General features: G+C 33.8%; 1 protein-coding gene across 3 annotated transcripts in view; it reads right to left on the bottom strand.

Annotated features, from left to right (window-relative positions):
• Nucleotides 1-201: 201 nt before the first annotated feature.
• GBE1 (1,4-alpha-glucan branching enzyme 1) overlaps nt 202-11431 on the bottom strand; it is a 142856-nt gene continuing 131626 nt past the window's right edge. For all 3 annotated transcript variants that reach the window (XM_085547128.1, XM_085547139.1, XM_085547164.1), the window contains one exon: nt 202-2262. In XM_085547128.1, coding sequence (XP_085403254.1) covers nt 2206-2262 — 57 coding nt within the window. In that variant the 3' untranslated portion in view covers nt 202-2205. The remainder of the gene's footprint in view (nt 2263-11431) is intronic.

Here is an 11431-nt window from a genome sequence, read left to right as displayed (position 1 = left end):
CTTGCAAATCTTGTAATTTGCTTTTATTAGTCTATTAATGCAGAAGAGTGATATGTGTATGTCAAACAATACACCATTCTCCATAGATGGTTTCTGACCAAGACAAGTTACTGATTCCAAGACGGTTTTTGATATTGGTCTATCCAGTGTTAAGACTACCACACATTCCTTTCACAGTACAAGCAATGAAACATATACACATTTGTATTATTCTCCTCAGTTTATTTGCATGTAATTTTACAGTTTTTTCCTTCATGTCACACCTTTATTCCTTCTCTTTCAAAAGGCTTTGACAAGGGGACTTGCCTTCCATTACTTTTGGAAACCCGGAGATGGTGTAAATAAAAACAAGAAAGCAAAACCCCACCTACTGAACACCTACTAAATAAAATAATGTAAATACAGCATACACATTAAAATTTCCTAATTGTTTCAATACAAGGAAAACAATTTGGAAGAAAAAAAAACCACAAAACACATCAGTTCCAGTTGCTAAAATAGTTCAGTGTATTTTCTTCCAAAGACTTTATTTCAAAGTTTCAGTATAGAAATGCTTTTACTTGCTCACTACCAAGCAGATCAAACTGGTATAGCGGAAAATGAAGCATGATAGCCCACAATATTGTAGTACTCTGCCACAATACAGAATTCTCTTTCACAACGAATATAACAGACTAGGGATGTTCATAAAATCCCTTCATTGTGAACACTACCAAAAGACTGTTTTCCATCATGCCGCAAGATTCCATCATGTATCTTACTTAGCTTAAGAAGTAAGCTATATAGAAGTACAAGTAAGCATTTCAAAACCTGTGAACAGATTTTCAGTGTTGGCACAGTTTTTCAGTAATTTACACAATGGTTCATGTAGTAAGCTGGGTAAAAAACAAGAAACAAAGGAAAAAGAAAACTTTCTGAAATGGTTACGGGCATCTTCCTCTTTGGCTAACTTAAAGTCACAAAATTCAAACTTGTATAAAAGAGACATTAACTTCATACCCAATTCTAATATGCCTTTGAGCATATTAGTGGAACAAAATAAAATACATTTCATTAATTCGGTATTAATTTTTCAGATTATTCCTTAATACATTTTCAATACATAAAGAATCTTAATTGTTACAAAAAGAAAAGTTCCACTTACTAAATAATTCTCTTGAACAATCTTAGCAGCATTCCAATAATTAACTGTCTTGATTTTATCGAAAGCAACAAGAACAACAACAAACCTTGATTACTGTACTTTGAGACAGCTTTTTCTCAAAACAGAAACATTTTAGAAGTTACAAAGTGCAAGAGGAAGCTCACACTCCAAGCTGAAATGCAGCTTCTGGAAATGGTGAAATCAGTATTACAAAGTCCTAACATCAATGAAATTAAAGCAATAAGATGAATTATGTATTTAGAACATTTTCCAGTGTAACGTTCTCCTTAGTGAAAATCTTAGCAGTGTACATACAACAGTTAAGTTTTGTTTTGTTTTGTTTTGAGCTGTAGCAAGTGAGGTGCACAGACTAAGTGATTTCACAGACAGCGAGTAAGCAACCCAGCAGCATCAGCACATTGGCAGCCTGTTGTCTGCCCACTTTGTTCTTAAGCACCTTTTTGCAATTTTAATCAAATTAAAAAATGGCAAAGTACAACACTCTTAAGGATCTTCTCATTAATTTGGATGAATGTCTTAAATTGCATGTTAGAACTCACTGCAGAAGAGGAGCCTCCAATTAAGTCTCACAAATCCTTAAGGCTGCCTTTCAGCCAAAAACTTTTGTTTTATTTAAGCAAACCACTATTAATAAGCAGCATTTACATATAATGAGTATTTTAATTCACTTTTTGAAAAAGAAGATTTCAAGAAATTACAAACACTGGAGCAGGATCACTTTTGGTAAGAATGTTATTCCTCATAAAATTCTGTAAACAACACTTTAATTGAGAATACCTGCTGTTTTGAAGTACTGTTATCAAAAATTTTTGTTACCAAAATGACAACATTCTTCTTTCTCTTCCTTAAAGTTTTCTCAAAATAGATTCTAGCAAGCACAGACCTTTGCAGTTGCATGTGAATATTAGTCTTGTGTTTTAAAAACATTAATATTACTAGATTCAGCTTCAGAAAGATTCAACAGATCTAGTTTTGTTACACTTAGTAGTAGTACAGTGTAGTAGCACTTCTATCACTTGCTTCTTCAGTGACAGAGATCTTCACTGTGGGACATCCATATTCTGAAGCACAATTGCTACTCTGCTTGGAATGTACACCTAGTAAAAAGATGATAAGAACAAGGAAAAATCCATGAACATCACAAGATTCATTTTCTAAAAAAACAGCATCTGAAACAACATATGTCATACTTAGCCATTCAGTATTTCTTATTTTTGTGATCTTGCAGGTCATTCTAATTGTATTTTAAATGTCACTGGCTGCTTAGTTCCCAGCACTTGACTTATACAAGATAATCTAAAAGTTTCAAAGACATCTTAATTACAATTTCTCCTCTTTTCTCTTTTTATAAATATTGCTTTGAAAGATTTAAAGTGGCTACCAGTAGAGGGCCTCATATGACTTCCAAAGTCCGATTTATAATATTTGAGGACATCTAGGTCAATAGGCTTTGTAATGATACATGAGAAAGTTTTACAACAGCATTTGAACACTCCTCTGCTGTGAAGTGGCCTCAAGGCATTTGATATCGTTTCATACAGGTAAGTACCAGCATTATGACACAGCTTTGCATTCTTCTCAGTCTTGGCATCTATGGAATTTCAGTGCCAGTTGCTAAAAATCACTCTAAAACCTAGATATAAATTCATATTAATCATTACACTATTGCATTTTGCTTTTCCCTTTTTTATCTGATTACCATGAGACAGATATGCAAATAATCAAAAGACTTCTCATAGATCACAAAAGAGCTTGTGGCAATATATTTTACATGACATTCCTTCTAAGCAAAGTAGAATCACAATCTGAAAACGAGACTGATATGCACTACCTACCAATTACCTTGATATATGGTACTCCATCAATTGTCAAGTGTATGAATGTGTTTGCTGAACAAGTCAATAAAAATGCAATTATAAAAGGTAACACAAGATTGAAGATTATCGGCTTCATTCTGACAACATCCTCCTTTAGACTACTCTCCATCCCTGTGGAATATCTAATATCCCACAATTTCAACTATGTTATCTGCAAACTAGAGCTTGATAGCATGAAAGGCTTTCATAGTTTTCAAAACAGAATGAAGGAACAGAGAAAAGAGCTTTAAGAAAAGGAGAAACAAGAAAAGAATAGCTGATCTTCATTGAATCAGACAGAGCCATGTCCAATGCTTCTTGAAAGGCAGTGAACATAATGATTTCCCCTAAGGTTTCAGTGATAAATAGCTCCACTTTTCAGGGGAGGAAATACTTAATGAACTAGCTCAGAATGTATAGATAATGCAGAGATTTTTAAATTGTGTATTGAGAAATTCAGCACTCCTAGCTGATATGATAAAAATGGAAAGGAACTACAGGGAATCATTTTTTCTAAGAAAATATTCATAAAAAGCTACTTTGGTTAAGGCAACAAAGATCGACATTAATAGAGGATATATCAATTCTGTTATAGCCAGGACAATAATATATCAGATCTTATGAGAAATGTATTATCTCTGTTCCACTGGTACAAGTCAACTTGAATCTGAGAGCATTGTGGAAGAAGTCCACCAGTACAATGTCAATCAAAATTTTAGAATTGGTTTTAGGTACAATTTTGGAATTTGTGTAATAAATAATAATATAATTAATAAATAAAAAATATAATAACATATATTATCTTTAGATTGATTTTCTGCTTGTTTTTCTTCTTGTCAGGAAGAGATTCAACTGCAATTTTATTACATTATCAACTGCAATTACATTACATTAGTCACACATTTCTTTCCATACCTTGGAAAACTGAACATAAGTTCTAGTGTTTACTGACTTGGTGGGCTTTTTACTGAAACACAGAAAAGTCAGCTATGAAATTACTTCCTAATCTGATCAACTTATGTCATTAATCAGTTTAAGCGCCTCTAAGGCCTACATAAAAGTACAAGAAATATCAAAACAGCCAGGGCATGAGCAAGGAATACTTTCAATTGTAGGTTAAATATTTGTTTCACTGGCATGAATGTTTTTTTTTTTATTATTATGTTTTTATTTTTAAATAGCAATATTACACAAGCATTAGATAATTCATGTTACTTTGTTTAAAAAGAATTCAGAACACCTGGGTGAAGGAGAGGTTATAAAAATGTTACCAAAGAGGTTGGAAAGATTGCCCACCTTTCATGAGGTGAGAGCTAGAAGACTATTTGCTCAGGATCCAGCAAAATTTTCAGCCTTCCCAGACCAGATTTCTAACATTTACTCTTCCTGCTTCTGGCACTCAAAATCCAAAGCTTTCCCAGCCTTTTCCAGTCTTCACATTTAACTTCACATTTAACAACCACTTGTGTAAAAACATATCCCCACACATTTCAGTTTATTTTCTCTATTCTTTTCCTGTTTTCCTCCTAGTCATAGACACTCCTCCTCCATCCTGACTAAGGGTCATCCTACTTGTAATTATTGAACTCTTCTGGCAGCCTGGCAGTAGTGGTGTATTGGTTAGATTACACACCACCTGTGTTTTGAAGAAAACAAAACAGAACAAAAACAGAAGCCAAATTTTTGAAGTGGCCTTTAAAAATTCTGCGATTACATATCATCTGTTGCAACTAGCAAATCCAGAAACAACAAGGAACAAACAGTTGGCATTTCAACTTTCTCCAAGAAATTCTTAATCATATTGAAAACAAGTGAGCAGCATAAAGCTGTATTACAGAAAGATATGCTCTCTCAGAGTGAACTAAATTTATTATACTAAACCCCTGACATCAAGCTGATATCAAGAGTTGAAATTTAAGGTGGCATTAATTGAGGCTGTATCTGTATGAACTGCTCTCTTGTGCTTCAAGTTGACCAGAACAGTCAATACTGTTTTATCGAGCTAACGTTCTTTTGTTTGAACAGTCGCTTCAAGGGGTGTGAACTCATCAAGGATAGTCCACAAACAGCATATTATAAATTTATTTTTGGCTAGATGCTGTTGATTATTTGATACAATATTCCCTTCTGTTTGCACTATTGCAATGCAATACTCCTGAGCATGTAATTACCGTCTTTTAGAAAATACAGCTTAGTAGAGAAGGCAACTATTCGAACAACATGAAAATACAATATGAACTCAATTCACATACTGTCTTCCAACAGTTAATAAGTTTATGTCTTCAGATTGTTCAAGGGTTCACAGACTACTTCATATATTTTCTGAATTTACTGGAAAATCTTGACTGCTTTGTCAAAACTATAAAATGACGCTGTATAGCAAAGTGCATTTATAATGAAGACATTAAGCGGAATGGGTCTAAAGCTGGGGGACTGTGCAATTTCATACTCCCACAGAAATATGAGCTGCATTTCTTAGCCTTTGTCAGAATATGGTTTGGATCTCTCCTTTGAAGAGGGGAAGTGGAAAATTTCAAGACAAGTATTATTGCTATTTTGAAAGATTCATTTATGAAGGGTAAGAATTTTAAGTATACTATTAAGTTACTCTGTCTTTCACACCTACCTCTAGGTGGATCACAGCATCCTGCCTAATTAGTAATTATAAAAATTAATGAACCTTAAATAATTCTATAAAATCATGATGTAAAAAAAACCCAACAGCAACAACAACAACAAAAAACCAACAAAAAACACATAAAATCTATGGTAGAAGTAGTGATATATGTGAATTAATAAAAAAATCAGTGCAGTTGGAAAAGTTGACATGAAACTTAAACTATCTAGATTATTGGTCTCTTAGTAATTTACTACAATCCTTCTCCCTCTTGAATTTGTAATTCATATAACTCAATAATATTTAATAGGAGATAGCACGCAGCATATTTTCTGCCCATGCTAGAATTTGTGATCAAGTGATACAGTTAAAAGAATAAAAATAATAAAAAAGAAAGAAATCCATTAGTAACAGGTTAAATTGAAATGCAAGCATCTGGTTGTATTTAAGTCCATATACATTTGAATATATAAAGAATAGATAAATCACAGCTATAAGCAAATGAAAGCATGCCTTAATTAGTGCCAATACGTATATTTTAATTTCTCTATCCAATCTAATTAAGAACTGTTTGCTTATTGTATTTTAATCCATTCCATATCAAAACACATACCTATAGTACTCAGTATTGTAGAAAAAATAAATTTACAATAGCATACAATAAAAGGCCAGCATTCCCAGACAGACACATCCATGCTTATACTGTATTACTCAGTTCTATCTTCTTTAAATTCTGGTGAAAAAATGGCAACCATGGTTCTTTTTGCATTTTCTAAGTAAGCCACCATATGTATTTTGTGCTTTGTTCCCTTTTCTTTAAGAAAGTCCATGTTATATTATTTTAACAATCACTCCAACACACTAAAATGCATTAATGAAGATGTGTTCCAGCACTGTATGTTAAGTGTCTGTGACAAACTCCACTCAATTCAATCTGGTATCCAGCATAACCACCAGTTCCTTTTATAAGGTCTCCTACTCAGCATACTGCTTTTCTAACCTTTACTAGTACATGGGATTCTTCTCCTGACTTTTCCTCATTGATTTTTCTATTGGCTAAATCCTCAGATTTATTAAGATGCATCTGGATTGTGCCTCTAACATTCAATCTATCAATGACTGACCCTAATTCAGCGTCATCTACAAATCTTCCGGGGGTGTGCTTTGTGTTATTATTTCAGTTACTGCTAAAGACTCCATCAAACAGCACCAGCCCTGGCACCTATTCTTACAGCAGTCTTCTTCATATCAGTCAACATCCGGACAATGAACCTCCAACAGTAGTTCCAAACTGCAGCACTCCAAGAGTTTTCAGTGTGTGTAACTATCTTCCCATCCAGCTTGTACTTCCAGTTGTAGGAGACAAAGCTTAAAGCTTAAACTACACTGATTGTAGTTCCCTCCTCCACATAGCTAGATATTTCATCAGAGAAAGCAACCAGGTTATCAGGTACATTTTGCATTTACTAAATCTGAGTTGTCTTTCTGATCAATTCAAACATATCTCTTTAGATATGAATTCCAAGGGGATATGGTCCATGAGTTCCCAGGGGACTGAGCAGGTAAGGCTCACTGGCCTACAGATCCCTTCAGTTTCTTTTTTTGCTTTTACTACAACCTTTCTTCAGTTGCCAAAATTTTCCCCTGGACACTGACTTTTCACAGATGATTTCAGCCTTGCAACCACTCCAGTGAAATCTTTCCAAATCCCTGGATATATCCCATTTATCCAGCTTCTTTAAGGTGTCCCTAACCTATTGCTCTGTTGCTGCTACATTATTTTTGATAGCGTGTTGGCACACAAAAGAACTGGAAAGCAGTTTTTGCCCTCAGAGGCTGAAGTTTAAAGACAAAAAATCAAACATATTTAGCTCCTCCTTTTCTCAAGGATCTTGCATTTTTTCTTGAGCTCTTCTGATATTTGTACACTTTCTGCACACTTGTAGAACTCTTTTCTTGCCATCCTTTATATCTCTAACTAGTTTTTAACTCAAACTAGGTTTTGACCTCTCTGATTTTGCTCTTAATAGTCTACAACTTGCTTTAATATTTCTTCATTACCTGCCTTATTCCCTCATTTTACATATGTAATTAAGTTTACCAAGTAGCTCCTCATTTTTTTATTGCTGTGTTCAGCATACATGTTCTTGTCATTTATGATTTTACATAGAACAGTTACTGAGGTGTTGACTTTCAATTAACAATTACGAAAATAAAAGTCACTTAAGAAGTGATAACTGACTTATCCTTAAAGGATGTTCTAAAAAAAAAACCAAACAAAAAAGAAACAACCTCAAGACAGACAACTTAATGTAAAGTGTTATTACACTACACTAACTCAGATCCTTAACCTTTGTTTCGCCATAGAAATAATAATAATAAAAAAGATTTAACAAGAATTGTTTTTTTCCCATTTTAGCTCAGTACAAATATCTTAGCAGCAACATCCATGTTTTCCCTCTTTTCCCTCTTATTGTTCCTCGTGATGCTGGTCACAACAGTTAAAAACTTGATATTTTTCCAGGCTTTCTTACCCTAAATCAATCTCTTGAAAGCCAGGAAATGTGGACACTAAGAAATTAATTCTGGAAGCCTTTCTTAAGATGTTCACCTCCTTGTGCACCAATTGCCAACTTCAAAATGACTGTCTAGCTCAGATCATGTAACAGTATATAAAAGCATCTTGATTCAAAGCACAACAGGAAGTCCAGACATTTATCATCAAAAGAAATTAAAGTTAAATGCCTTTTTTCCTGTTTTTCTATACACCACTGAGGAGAGTTACGTAAGTATATTCTAGTCTTGCTTTTCCTTTCATATACTTCTGCTGAATTTATAGTTTCAATTAACAGCTTCAGTTTGGTTTACATTCTTATATCTTCTATCCTGCCTTTCTGATCACAGATTTTATTTCATTTGTCTTCATAATTTTACAAGGCTTACTTAATTAACATGGATATAAGTGAAAATTCAAAGTATAGAATATTAAGGAGAATACATTCATAGCAAATCAACTTCCTGACTACCTTTCAATCATATCATCCTCTCAATGTTGTTTCAAGCATTCTGTGCTCATCCGGCAGGGCCTTCTAACTCCTTCCTCCCCTTCAGGATTACAAACTTATTCACACTGGAATGGGCCTCAAGAGGCAGGGCCAGCTATGAGGTCAAACCAGGTTAGTCATGGCCTTAGATATCTCAATGAACTGAACCTTTGTTTTCTACACCAACTGCTTACTTATGACCGCCTACCCTCTGTGTTGTCACACTAACTCTGCTATTTTAGGAAGCCATCAAAAAACACATCAGGAGACTCATAAGGCCTTCACTAATGGAGGGAGTGAAATATGCAGAAGGGAGAACATCATAACCTCTGGGGACAGTTCGGGTGACTCAGCTGTGAAAATAAAGTTTTTGACAAAGTTAATTTTCAGATGTTTAGTCATCAAGTTATTGAAAGTCTTTTTATTCCCAATGGAATATTCAGTGGAAATAAAGTGGAATAGTTGTGGTTGACTTCACGGGCAGAATAGCTAACAAAGATGACGACTGAGGACAGAAACGTTTGTAAGTCAAATACATAGAACATGTTTTTCTTTATCTCCTCTTTGACCTTCTCATACGACTTGTCAATTTAAAATGTCATAGTGGCAGTCACAATGTTTGCAATTAGGCAAATTTTACAGATCAGAGTTTCTAGTACTAATACAGTATAGCCAATATAACACACACATGAAAGCATTTCTTACAAGCAACCTGTTTTCCACCTGCATTCATGGTGCTCTATCAAGATCATATTCTGTTTATGTGGGCTATCATGGAAACAAGGAAAAGAAGCTGGTCTTGCAACCATTTAACAGGAATTTGTAAAATGCTTTTCAGTATTCAAATACTTAATTTCAAGAAACAAGAAATGAGAAAAATTCAGAATACAGAAATATAAAATACAGGAAGTATTTGTGAACAGCAGCAGTCATAAGTACGAAGCTCACCTTAGATATTTCAGGAGGGTTGAAATATATAGCAATCTCTAAATATATATTAAAACAAATAAATAAAAACAAAACCAAAAACAACAGATAAACAAACAAGGCATGAGCAAGAAATGTTACAAACTACATTTCTACTTTCAGATCCATCAAAGTAGATTCAGTACCAGGTGCAAGCACAACTGAAATTGGCTGGAACCATAATGAACTACCCTTCATCCTACTTTGAGGGTTGGAAAACATCAAGTCCTAAAAATCATTTCAAGGTCATTTTGCAGCAGATGGAAGAATTACTGGAACTCAGAGCTAGATCAGGCACTGCAGAAAAATATTTGATAGCGCATATTGCAGCTGGTGGATGCAGAAGGCAATATCACAGGAGTCTGTGCCAACATTTTCCCAAACTTTTAATTAAAATGAGGGCTTTGGACAATCTCACGTCTCTGTATCACTACTAATTGTCAGACACTGAGACTATTCTGAGAATATAATTAACCATCAGTGAATAAGATACATGATAGCTTTTACTTCCTGACTGTAACTTGTTATAAAGAAATTCATATTTCAGATTTTATTTTGCAAGATATTGCATATGAAAAATAAGGTATGCTTACAATAATGTGAAGTGCTGTCTTCCAATTTGTTTTTCAATTTACAGCTGTAAAGCATGAATATGCAGAAAAACATTTCTCTGACTGTCTTGCTTCATTTATGCAAAAGATCTCCAGATCTCTATTTCAACATTTCTATTATCTTTTGCACTCTTTCTTAAAAAAAGGTTACTTCAATAAGACAACAAACTCAAACATGCAGTCCAAAAAAATGAGACTGAATGAAAGTGGATAACAGACTAAGTTGTGAATCGTTATACTTGTTTCTGAGTTTTTGTTTGTTGAAAAATTAAACTTATCAATGAATACAAGCAAACTAATTTATCAATTTATTGTTAATTTATCTTAATCAACAAAAGGCAAGATCTTGCTGCTATCTGAACCTAGTTAGAACAGTCAATTTTCTAACCACAGATACTGTGTCACATATTGTGTATATCTGTGCATGTTAAGGGAAAAAATAGTTAAAGATTACATCATTCTTTTAAAATTCAATATATAAATCCTTATCCTTAAAGTTTTCCAAATTACTGTTTTCAAAGCTAAGGTCACTAAAAGCTTTTAGATCATTTCAGTCTATGTGAATATTTTTAATTTGTCAATAGACTCATGGAGACATGAAGTTGCACTTTGACACTGAATATTATACATTAAGGTCAAGGTTAAAAGGTCCAACCCAGCAATAAGGATATTCTTAGAATACACTATACAATTTCGATTTGATGTAATGAAAGGGAGAAGGAGTATTTCAGCTTCCACTAATAGTTTAGATATTTGAACTGATGAGAACTACAGGAAAAGTAAATATATAAAAACTGAAGTATGTTAAACAATTGCACTTCTCATTAACTGCATACTGTTTTGCCAATGACACAACACTCTGCAACTTTAGACTGCTTATTACTCAGTTCTGTTGGTTCAACAAGTATAAAACAGTGCTTCCATACAAATCCTTAATTCTGGTGTATTAAGAAAATATTTAAGTTACTATGACACACTTTTATATCTAATTACCTTTTCAATAAAAATGAATCAAGTCAAATGCCTGATAAAACATTTGGAATGATGAACGTTATTAGAAACAGACTTTTCTTCCCCCACCCTCTTCTTGCCCCAAATCAATGTTTCACATCCAGCTACAATAATCAGGTAAGGTACAAACAAAAAGGAGCACTAGGATCTTACAGGAGTTG

Source organism: Coturnix japonica, chromosome 1, assembly GCF_054131305.1.
Source record: "Coturnix japonica strain WE chromosome 1, WE-NBRP24, whole genome shotgun sequence".
Classification (NCBI taxonomy): Eukaryota; Metazoa; Chordata; class Aves; order Galliformes; family Phasianidae; genus Coturnix; species Coturnix japonica.
Note: the sequence above shows the minus strand (reverse complement) of the source record. Positions and strands in the feature narration are given on the sequence as shown.